Source organism: Artemia sp. Qi Xiang Cuo, chromosome 7 (genome assembly GCF_049724085.1).
Source record: "Artemia sp. Qi Xiang Cuo chromosome 7, ASM4972408v1, whole genome shotgun sequence".
NCBI classification, from domain to species: Eukaryota; Metazoa; Arthropoda; class Branchiopoda; order Anostraca; family Artemiidae; genus Artemia; species Artemia sp. Qi Xiang Cuo.
In genome coordinates, this window is record NC_142800.1 from 80785665 (window position 1) to 80798781 (window position 13117).

General features: G+C 34.7%; 1 protein-coding gene across 1 annotated transcript in view; it reads right to left on the reverse strand.

The window, feature by feature from the left end:
* Nucleotides 1–6420: 6420 nt before the first annotated feature.
* Nucleotides 6421–13117, reverse strand: part of LOC148950749 (uncharacterized) — a 46506-nt gene continuing 39809 nt past the window's right edge. The window contains exon 2 of the mRNA XM_089092616.1: nucleotides 6421–8618. Within this exon, the coding sequence (XP_088948742.1) occupies nucleotides 8362–8618 (257 nt within the window). The 3' untranslated portion in view covers nucleotides 6421–8361. The remainder of the gene's footprint in view (nucleotides 8619–13117) is intronic.

The window sequence follows — 13117 nt, forward strand, 5'->3', positions numbered from 1 at the left end:
AGTTTTTAGGATGGTCCCATTTTTTCTTCAGCGTTACCGCGCAGAACTGTGAAAATAAATATGATACATAAGGTGACTAGTTAAATTTGAAAACACTTTTGGTCCCTAAAAATTTGAACATCAACGCAATCTTGAATCCCAAAGACAACTATACCATCAAAGGAAAGCTACACCTTCTTAGGCTGTTTTGATGCCATGTTTTTAGTTATTTTCTATAATATCCTTGCTGAAATCCCCGCCCTCCACGAAATTTCTTAAAAAAGATTCAGCCTGAAAAATTTTCCTTGGCATACTTTCTTTTGAAAAATGCTTAAAGTTCTAATCGTTTTTTTCAATTACTCTGGGAATTACCCTTTCCATGGAAATTATTTCCAAGAAAAGTGAGTAGGCCAAGAGAAGGTAAGACAAAAAAGTAGAATTTAAAAGTAGAGTTTAATATACATATGCTGATATTTATTCCTTAAAATCTTAATTAATTTTTGATTTCTTAAAGTTATAAAAGTGAAAACATTTAAAATAATTTTTTTCAGTAAAGTACAAATTATATTCTGGCTCTTAGAAATCATAGGGTTTAGAACCCTACTCAGATTAATTCCTGCTCGTTTTGAGTTGGACTTATTTTAATTTCTGTTTGTTTTTGGGTTTCATTTATTTATTAATACTGATTTGTGGTATTTGTATGCTTGGTAGATTATTTGATTTTATTTTTCTTCATTTTTGGTTTCATTTTGTTCATTTAATGGAGTTCTTTACTTTTTTTTTGAAAAAATTATTTTGTGCAAAAGTTTTTTGATTAATTTTTGTTCGTTTTATATTAACATTGTCTTTTTGAGGGAGAAAGAGTGAGCCTCTTCTGAAGTTAAACAACCATCCCTTCCATAAAAACATTTAATACCGCCTGGGCATAACTTACAACCCTTGTCCCTAGTCTCTGGGGTTTGTTTCAACCCCAAAAGCCTTGTTATATGATATTTAGACTATTTGGAATAGAATGGATATCTCAAAATTTCTATTAGACACATTTCGGGACAATATGACCTGTGTGTAGGGGGGAGAGGGTAACTACCCTCTGATCATTTTGACTCTTAAAAAGGGCACTGTAGCGTCTGATTACCAATCCAGTGAGCCCCATTTGAAGTTTATATGACCACACTTTCTATAAAAACCCTATATTTCCCCATGGCAAAACTTACAACCCTTGCCCTGAGGGCTGGGGGGATTGGTTATCCTCAAAGACATAATTTCAAGACCTTTCTGATAGGCTTAACAAAATGGCTATATCAAAATTTTGATTGGAAGCGTTTGAGGAAATGATAGGCGTGAATGGAGACATTTGTCCTCTGATCGCTTTCGACTAATAAAAAAGGCAATAGTCCTCTCAATTTCGAATTAAATGAGCCCTTTTTGAAGCTTCTACGACAAAAATTTATATTAAAACTTTAAATGTCCCAAAGGCATAACTTACGACCTCTGTCCTGAGGGCTATGGAGGGGGGAGGGTTGTCATCCTCAAAGACATAATTTCCAGATTTTTCAACTACGTTGAACAAAATGGCTATCCGAAAATTTTTATTGGATGTGTTTGGAAAAATGGTGAGCGTTAGAGGGGGGTTAGTTACCCTCCAATCACTTTCGACTATTAAAAAGGGCACAAGCCCTCTCAATTTCCAATTGAATGAGCCGCTTTTGAAGTTTCTACGACAACACTATCTATAAAAACCTTGTATGCTCCCAGGGCATAACTTACAACTTTTGCCCTGGGGGCTCTCGGGGGTTTGTCATCCTCAAATACGTAATTTCCAGAACTGTCAACTACGTTGAACAAAATGGCTATCTCAAAACTTTGATTGAATGTGTTTTTGGGGAAACGGTGGGCGTGAGAGGGGGTTAGTTGCTCTCCATTTACTTTCGACTATTAAAAAGGGCACTAGCCCTTTCAATTTCCAATCAAATGAGCCCTTTTTGAAGTTTCTACGACAAAACTTTCTGTAAAAACTATATATGCCCCCAGGGCATAACTTACAACTCTTGCGCTGAGGGCTGTGGGGGGGGGGGGGGTTTTAATCCTCAAATACCAAATTTACATAACTTTCAACTACGTTCAACAAAATAAATATCTCAAAATTTTGATTGGATGCGTTTGGGGAAATGGTGGGCATGAGAGGGGCGTTAGTTGTTCTTCAATCACCTTGGACTATTAAAAAGGGCTCTAGCCTTTTCAATTTCCAATTGAATGAGCCCTTTTTGAAGTTTCTACGACAACTCATTCTACAAAAACTTCATATGCCCCCAGGGCATAACTTACAACCCTTGCCCTGAGGGCTGTGGGGGGGGGGGGGTTGTCATCCTCAAAGACCTAATTTTTCCACTATGTTGAACAAAATGGCTATCTGAAAATTTTGATTGGATGTGTTTGGGGAAATGATGAGCGTGAGAGGGGGGTTAGATACCCTCCAATCACTTACGATTATTAAAAAGGACACCAGCCCTTTCAATTTTATTGAATGAGCCCCTTTTGAAGTTTCTACGACAGCGCTATCTATAAACACCTTACATGCCCCCAGGGCACAACTTACAACCTTTGCCCTGGGGGCTCTCGGGGGTCATTCTCAATTACAAAGTTCCTAGACCTTGCAACTACATTGAACAAATAGATTATCTCAAATTTTCGGTTGGATATTTTTGGGGAACTGGTGACCATGAGAAGAGGGTCAGTTACCCACAAATCACTTTCGACTATTAAAAAGGATACTAGCCCTTTGAATTTCCAATCGAATGAGCCTTTTTGAAGTTTCTACGACAACTCTTTCTATAAAAACCTTATATGCCCCAAAGTCATAACTTACAACCCTTGCCCTGAGGGCTGTGGGGGATTGTCCTCCTCAAAAACATAATTTCTATCTGGAAATCAACTACGCTGAACAAAATGGCAATCTCAAAATTTTGATTGGATGCGTTTGTGGAAGGGGTGTTAGCTGCCTTCCACTCCCTGTCGACTATTAAAAAGAGCACAGTCCGCAGCAATTTCCAATTGAATGAGCCCCTTTCGAAGTATCTACGACACCTCCTTCGATACGATGTGCCCTGGTCTAAAGAAAAAAAAATAAATAAAAAAATAAATAAATAATACATTGTGCCAACATCGTTTTTTACTGAGGCAGCGCTATTGCGCTGCCTATGATCAGAATCAGGCAAATTTTCTCAGACTCAAACCCTTTATGGGTAACACTAAGCTTAATGAATCTTATATATTTAAGTTGCTATATAAGTTTGACATTGTAAGCACTTCAGACTTTTTTAAGAATACGAGTGGGAATGCTTTTGAATATCTAGGCCTGTTTCGCAGTCCATTCCCAAAGGAAAAGCCGAGCCCCCACCCTCCCCATTCTTCTTACAGGAACTCTGGATCTATCATTATTTTAAAGGTGTAAATATAAAAAAGGCACTTTTCGCCCCTCCCCCCCCCCAAAAAAAATAATATAAATTTGCGCTAGTGTATTTATGCAAATTAATGAAAGAAGAAAACCACGCTTCTTTACAATAGAAACGTGTAACCACGCTTCTTTAAAAATTCAAATTACGATTTAAAACTATTTGTAAGTCAGAAATTCCCGAATATCTCATTCTCGTAGCACTAAAATCAAATCGGGAACAGAAGAAAAACAGGTAGAAAAAAAAAAACAGGACAAAATAGCTATTATAAAAACAGAAACAGATCAGAACAGGTAAATAAAAAACAGATCATCTGTTTCTGTTCTGTTTTTTTTTATGAACACAACAGAAACAGGTATTTTGAAAACAGAAGGGAAACAGTGCCCATGCTTATAGCACACTCTGCTATGCAGCTCAATCTTGGTTTTTGAGAGCCAGTCTCCTATAAGATGAGATCTCCTATCCCTCACAGAGGTCCGACCATTGATTCCCCAGAGAGACTCAAATATTACCTCCTATTTCTCACCAAGTTTGTTAGTTATCGACAATTCGTTCTGGTAGATCGTCCTCTGTTTCATGATCCCTATACTGGACACAGTTTCAATTTCTATCCTCTACCGACAAGGATTTAATGCAAATGATATTCTGACAGTAGACGTAACAAGACGACAGGACTTAATAATTTGAACAAGTTTTTTCATGAGCCATTTTACCAGTCCGGTATATCAGTTACAGGAGCTGGCAAGCAATGGAAAAGAATGTCAAATAAGCCATTAGATCGGCCCAAAGTGATTTCCCAGATAATGAATAGGTGCTGATATTTAACAATTTTTATTACTCGAAAATCGTATATGCATTGTCCAATAAGAGCTTTGTCATTTTCTTCTCAAGGAAACATAAGCTGTATCTTTATTTCATTGAATGCCTAGATGTATGGACTAGTGTCAAAACGAGTAAAAAAGGCACACTATTAGTATGCCTTAAGAAAATGGAGGCTTGGATTTATTCAAGCTCAAATTAAAGACCTTAAGCTCTAGATGCTTCCTTCGTTTTTTAGGAGTGCTATTACATGTTTCATTAAGTTTGAAGGCATTTTTTAGCGAGATGGGGAGCGAAGCCGGCTAGCTTTCCATTATTCGTGACTAGCAGAAAACTGCCTGACTATTATTTTCGAGAACATAAGAAATGGCTATACTTGGACAGCGAATGCAGTCCCCTAGCGGAAAGTATTTCTAGCTAGTGGTTTTATCACTGAATTCAAATTACTGATACTTAAGACTTTTATGAAATTTCTAGTTTTGACTTTTGTCCACATAATATTAGTAATTACATCAGTAATTAATGCTATTTTTTATAAACCTTACAAGATAATGACTGAGACTAATTTTTAACATTGGTTTATACATAAAATTTAATAAAGACAATGGAAGTGTGGTCAATTTTTAAATAACTTACTTTTCTGCTCGCTTGTCGCGACCAGCTAGTATAATTTTCTCTAGCCTGTTTTATAAGCCAGCTTGGTTTCCACTGATTTTTCACGACAGGCACTTTTTTTTGCCACCGAGACACGGCTTATCACGAGAAAAGATTTGCTGTAGGATTAAAGATGTCTACAATTGCAAAACCTTTTTTTATGTACGCTACAGTAACAAAATGTATAAATAATAACCAACCTTAATAAGATTTGTACTGAGTAGTTTCTTTTAGGATTTTCCACAAACTGAATCTCTTTTCATTTAACCTATTTTAACCATATGAATAGAGTCTATCCTGTTCTATGAAAAGGCCTTTTTTTCTTTTTTAACAAGTCTATATCAATTTACTCAACTGGATGTCGCACGGACTTCCTGCTGTCTGGTTCTAATCTTGCTTAGGCACTTTTTTCAGACCTTAGAAGAGGTATTAGTCCCTGACTTGCACTGGCTGGACCTATTGCTTTAATTGGGCAAATTTTAATTTCTGACTAAAATCAAATGTCTTTAGTTTTAATGATTTAAATAGTGTGAAAGTTAAGACCTAATACCTTATTAAAATTTACAAATAACAATAAATATTGATAAGATTTGTATTACGTAGGTTATTAGGCTTTCTACAAACTGAATCTTTTTTTTTCTTTTAACCTACTTCATTAATATGAATAAAAAACAACAGGCTCTAATGCGGGTTTCTACTCAACATCACAGGTCACATCTAAATCAATATTATATACTCTAAATCTAAACTAAACGGGCCATATTGCTTGTTTTTCTGTTTTCTCTTTTTTATCATTGACTCTGAACTGCGTATTTTTTGCATCTACCGTAATAAAATTTATAGAAAGGAACCAAATTTGATAAGATTTGCACTCCTTTTTTTACGAGTTGAATGTTTTTCCTTTGATCTACTGTAACAAAATGTAGAGAACATTTGACTTTGATAAGAGATTTTTATTCAGTATCACAGGTCATATCTAAATCAATATTACCAATTCACAAAAGAAATAATCACGACAGAAATAGCCACTTTCTCTAATTAATATGATTAATAAACTACCCATTTCCAACATAACTTCAAATATATGTATATATTTATAAGGCGTTAGGCACAATGTATAAGCGAAAGACCAGACAATATTGATAAGTTCAAAATTAAATAAGAAACCAAATTCCCTGAGACGATCCCCTCAGTTATAATACAAAAAAGCATCGGTTTAAAAATGAATTGCGAAGGAAATAGTGGGTTTAAGACACTCACTGGATATAAACCCAAACACCTTCAACCAATTAAATAGTATGATCAAACCGGTATTAAATATACAGATAAAACACATTAAAAACGCTCAAAACAATGTGAAAAATCAAATCAGAAGATGGCAGGGTTGTCTAATAGTTTAAATCACAGACAGATGGCCAAAATTGGATATCTAACTTCGACAACTTTTCAAGTAATAGAAGTGATAAGAAACAATAAATATAAAAGTATGCGCACGGGAATTTTTTTTTTTTTGGGGGGGGGGGGATTCAAGTTAACGCAACAGACATCATCTAATTGTATGGAAAACATTATAAGCTATTGGACGAGCTGTAAAAAGATCCACATTTCCAAGGAAGGGGGAACCACTGCCCCGTATTTTTTTTAAATGGCTGAAAACAACTTGCATATTTGACCCCCCCCCTTCTTGCCCCCAGAAAATATGCTCTGATGTCATGGCTTGTGAAGACAAGATATCCAGCTTATTAAAACCGTGTCTCGTTGGGAAAGACAAAAATTGATTTTTATCTTTGCCTCCAACCCCCCCCCCTCTATCTTGTCTAAAAAAGTTTAAGGCAATGCATCTATGTTTTCTTATTTGACTCTTAACGCCATGTTTTATTTCTTCTTTTTTTAATCCGTTAACAGAGCCTTTTTTTCAAAAGAGCATAAATTTTAATTTTTTTTTTCAAATATCACAATTCTTAACAGCAAAAATTGTCAAAATAAAATTTTAACCATTTTTTATTTTTCAAAAAAGCTTAAAATGTTTAGTTAAAATATTTTGGCTATCCATTCGCAATTTCAAAAGAAAATTATACACATACATATATAAATTGGATTTTGAAGAAGATGTTATTTTACAATTTCTAGAATTTTATAAGACTAGAATTTACAACTGAAAATGGGAATGCAGAGAAAAATAAAAGGGAAAATTAGATACACCATCTTCTGATAATGAAAAAATTAACTTGCCATTGTTAATAGAGATCACACAAAAACTACAAAAACCCAAAAACACTGATTTATCACACAAAAATCACTACCCAAAATAAAGGCACTATGCCTAAAATTAAAAAGCCTTTTTAGACAAATTTTACTACTATAATCAACGTGATAATGCATAAGACTTGTGTACAGGCGTAACCTATTTAATATTTTCGAGAGTCTTTTTGGGTACACACTTCATAAGTTTTTTAATGAGATGGTTTGTGAGAAAAAAAAATAATACATTTGATTCTAAATTTCTCAATTTTTCACAATGTAAAGCATAAATAAGAAAAAGAAAAGACAAATCTTCAATCCACTTCTTTTTTGTTTCTTAGAGCTTTATCGTTCATCTCAGTGTTAGGTTTTGTTCCCCAAAGAAGCTTGAAAAAAAAAAAAAATTTAAGTAAGTCTGAGAATACCCACTTCTAATTAGCAAAAATATAAATAAAATAGAGTACTTATTAGGTAGGACTTTTTTGTGCACATATTGGACCAGCAATAGAGAAGTCTCAAAATCAACTTAGAAATTCTGAACAGAACTGCAAAAAACAATTTCTAAAATAAAAATTATGTTTCTTCTTTACAAATTTCGCCACTAGTCAATATTAATAATTGCTATATTTTGGATAACTTGTATTAATTTATATTTTGCACAAATTGTAAGTTTAGCCATGCTTTAACTCAATTACGGACATTCCTGATAGAAGCACTCTATTCATTTCATTTCATATACACGCTTTATATTATTTATCAAGAACAGCAGACAGTGGTGAGGTTATATTTCTACTTCGTGGGCAGAGGGTTCAATATATTAACAGGCATGAACACTCTAATCAACATATAACAAAAATATATGCAACTTCTATGAGAATTATTAAAAACTCGAATTTGAGGAGGATCAAGACCCCAGCCCTACCACTGACTAAATCTGTCGACGGGTTGCCTACTCTCCATCATCTGGTGTACAACTTGGAGTGCTAATTGTTCAGCTACGTGTGGTAACTCCGCTTCTTCGAACGAGACATGGAATATTTCCACCATGCGTAGCGCGCGCCACTAAATCTACGGGTTTTTGAAAGTAGGTACCTCCTCTTTATAGGATATTTCTTTAAGGCATCATTTAAAAAATCAAGACAAAACAATGAAATTTGCAAATCAAACATTATCATAGTATTAAAATTCAATATAACAAGGCACGGGCCGATAATCATCATACATAAATTATAGGGTTATGTCCTATGTTCCAAATAGCAGGATTACTGATATGTGTATTACTTCTTTCAAAATTAAATAGGTCGAAATGACGATGGGAAGAAGCCCGATGTTTCTGGTTGCTGACCCCTTGAGGCTTCCGGGGATTGTGAGGCTTCTGATGGACTAGCAAATTTTGGCGGTTTTCAAAATTTCCATAACTGGGAAGGAAAGGAAAGCTTCCTGTAACTTCTTTACGGTCGCAGCCAGCCGGGTCTGGAAAAAAAAATCATTATGATTGGCTCAAAATTTCTCGAACATAAAAATATATGAAAATCCTAACAAGTCACATACACACAAATTTTTTCAGCGTGGGCCAGATGTTTTAGAAAGAGAATATAATTTCACTCAAACAAAGGCGAATTATTTCTATTGGTTTCACCAAGCCAGAATTATAATAGCTACAACATTTGTAATAGTTGTAATATGTTATAAAACTGGAACTTTTTCCAAGAGAACGTTTTAAACTTGCTGAAAAAATATAAGGTTTTCCTATCTTCGTATGTTTTCAACGTATTTTTAATCTAAAAAAAGGAATTTCAAAACGTAATTTGGTAGATGTATATATGTAAATCTCAGTAACCGGGTGACACCAAAAATTGTCGTCTTAGGCTAAAACATTAAAACTACAAGACTACGTGAAAATAACATACCATAACCTTACACAGGAATTGTAAACCTTAAAGGCTTTTCACCATTATTAAAACAACGGCAAACCTACGAATGATGTGGCCAGTGTTTCCCTTTGAAATTTTCAACGGAAGAGTAACCTGAACAATTAATATTTCGTAAGTGTAAACAATTTGGCCTGCTTCAAGCGTAAACAATTGATTCTTTCTGGATGTTAAACCATAAGAATCTCACAAGGTTTATCACCTACCTAAATATATATATATATATATATATATATATATATATATATATATATATATATATATATATATATATATATATATATATATATATATATATATATACATACATTTAAATATAATATTTGATTGTGCGATATTGTTTATTTCTGATCCTTCCTCTACACAAATTAATATTTGCAGCCTTATCCTGGCCATTCATTGCCTATTTTTCAACTAAATTATGCGAGGGGTAGAATAATTGATGGGTGCAAGTTTTTGCATACTTGGAATGGGGAATATCATCGTGTTATTGACAATCTTCTTGCATGGCTTCCGTTGTTTCCTTGGGATATTTTCCCCTCTCATCGGAAAAAAACAGAATTCGAAGAAGCGGGATTTTGGGGAAATTAACTTTTCCGATAATAGAGAGAACGCAGTTTTAATATAATGGGTGAAAAGCTGTTGAAAAGAGGGGAGGAGTCATAAAAGTTTAACTCTTGAATGTGACTCGAATCTGCTTTAAATCTAAAGACATTTATTGGAAGTGACAAAACCATAAACTTATGAACGTACGTAATGAAGGGGGGAGGGCTCGGGCCTGCCTCTCCAAAATTTTCCAAATTTCTGGGCATTTCCTATTCAAATTATCAGGAAAAAATTACCATTGCCCCCTCCCCTTTAACTTAAAAATTCCTGCGTACAAATCTGAGTTGTCTCACTAATGGGCCGGCATAAGGCCACTTAATACTGCAAGGACTCAGTAGTAGTTGTAGCAACAGGGAGAAAATTTACCTCTCCCAGTCATGCTCCCCTGTCCGAAATAAATGCATGTGTCCTCGCCAGATATTAGAGGTCCATGCAAGAAATAAAAAGAGCATGCTGCTGCAATTGTAATTCAATTTTTTTCTATAGTAAAAACTATTGGTACAAACTGATGTTACCGTGAATGTCCCGAAATTCACCGGTAATGGTACAAAATACCTTTTTATAGCCCCCTCACTCAGGTTTTGTCGAGAAGTGAAGTTTAGTTAATACTAATGAAATAAAACAAAATATGATGAAAATATAATACTTCTATCAACAAAATTATGAAAACTACAACAATGAATTATGGAAGGGGGGGGGGGGGGCCGCCCCCCCTTCGTCGACATTAACCCGACTTAACCGACTTAACCCGACATTAACCCGAATGTCGACATTAACCCGACTTCGGACATTCACGGTAACAACTGTAATAAGTTTTCCAAGTTAAACATGAATTATTCAGACAATTTTGCTTATTGATCACTTGATAAAGATGACAGTAACTTGAAAGAATAATAACAAATTGCCGGCCATTTGTTTTGACCAATTTAGAATTTTACAAGATTGCGTGCAGAGACTACGAAAAGGGGTCCTCTGGCCCGTCCCTGTCCATGATTAAATACAATGCGACCGTTTCCATGTTTTCATATGCTTTATCCTACAATTCCACTTGATTTTTATATTTAGGCTCCCTGGAATGTCACCCTCTCCAAAATCCATCCATGCGAACAAGCCTGGTTGTATGAACAAATAATGTTTTTCAAACAAAGATAAATGGAACAGGATATTCAAATTATTACGCCGATTTTTACCAATTACTAAATCAAGAGGGATAAACCAAGGGATTGCCTACTTTCTACCACCAAATGTACACCTGTGTACGCCAACAAAATGTGCCGCACAATTCCGCCACTCGTGGCAGAATCCCCAAAACACTTGGCACGCGTCATCAAGTGTACGTGATTTGTGAAAGTCGGCAATACTTCGGGATAAATATGCACTATGAATTTAACTAAGAGCTAATTATTTTTATGTGGTTGTTTTTTGTTGTTTTTTTTTTTCATTGGAATACCTTTTGATTTTGGACGGCCGAATTTTTCATCTATTCGACCGCTAAATTTTCAACGTATATTTTAGTTTAACATATAGTCAACATAAATTGATATAAATATTCATTAGTCTAGTTTATCTAAAATATCTAATATCATTAAATATCAAATAAAAATATTCATAAGAGTAAATCTTATTTACAGAATCAAGACTATTTGACATTACACATAAAATGCAATAGGTCTTAAATTTCAACCCCACAGAGGCCTCACCTCCAAAGGCTTCAAAAATTATAAATCATATGCACAACGTAAAATATTGCTTCAAAATTGCTAAAAACAGTATTTGCAACGTCTTTCTAGAACAAGTCCTCAGCTCTACCCCCTCCCTACCCCTAAAAAAAAAAAAAAATGTAAGATGATGTTTCCGTGTAGACACATGCCAATGTTGGTTTTAACATTTGATGTGATGGTTGTCATAGCTAGGGGGCAACTTCTAAAAATTCTAAATCAATTCTTTCTAAATCTCCTTTCTTCTCCCATGCATAGATCCCTCTTTACATCCAGAAATTTCTTTCAGTATTTCCGTGACAGTTTTCTTTCAGTGCTAGACCAACTGACAAAAATACGTCAAGTAGTAATATTCTGATCAAAACAAAACTTTAATACAAATGACTTTAATTATTTGATTTTTCAGTTGAAAATCGTCTTTCCAAATATAATTCATTAAAATGTTTAAATTGAACGAAATTTAAAGCAATTTCAGTTAAGGATTTGCATTATGAAAACATATTTTGTCAAAGATCCAGATTGCTAAAGGCTTCGTGTTCGAACATCACGAACCAAATTCCGTCTGAGGTTTTCAAAGTATATTTCTATGCAATCCAAAAATGATGATTTCAATATTTTAAATATAGTTTTAAATTTAAAAACGCTACACCATGATGACATAACTGTAAAACAAAGGGCTGGTATTGTCAAGGGGTTACTGCCTATAAACCATCGTGTATATCAGGATGGCCACTACATCTGATTTTGTGAGCCATTTTGGAAATGAAGCGTAAGGTCACATACCGCATATAAAAAATATGGTACTGTTGTATTGGCTGGTACCCGCGCGATATACTGTATAGGGAAATGCTAAAGGAAACTAGTCAAACGGGTATCTGTCAATAGAGAATCGGATCGCAAACCGTGGTTTGTCATTGCGTTTACAATATTCAAACTATTGTTTTTTGCGGTTTAGGGGGAAAAAAGGTACCTAGGTCAGGTTACGTATATAATATATGCTATGCTTTACCCCCACCCCCTAATGTGCAAATATACAGTCCAAATTTGTTTCTAAACTATCATTAGCATTAACGAAACAAGACTTCTCGCGGGGTTACCAGCTAATACAACAATGCCAAAAATATATTGACGTTATTTAAAGTAAAAAATTGATTCACAGTTCTTCATGTATACATTCAGGACATTTGATTGAACCGAGTTAGTCATGAGCGTCAACTAAATCTCCTTGGGTTCGATATGGCCAAATACAGGTGTATAGAGTGTCAACCCTTAGACTGAGGAATCAAAATTTTTACTGGGGAAGAAGGGGGGGACACAGCAAATACATTTTCAGGCTACCACTATTCAAATCTTCAGGGAGGGAGTCCTTTGAACCAGAATTGGGGGGAATTCCTTTTCCTCTGAATTTACTACCCTATATGCATGTATTCACCAACAAGTATATTTTTTTTTATTCTGCTTTACAAAAAATAGATTCAAGATCACTTGGCCCAGGGATAAACCCTCTCCATTCATCACTTTTTGTATTACCTCAACCAAACCCGACACAAATCGAAAAAAAATGGTTCTGTCAATAGGATTTTTTAAGATCCCCCTTCATTGATGAAATTGATCGAACATAAGAGTTTCTCCGTCATAAACCATTGGCTGATTACAGCACAAAGCCTTACCCCATGTTAGGAGGGTCGATTTTGAAAAGGCAATTTATTTAATTAGC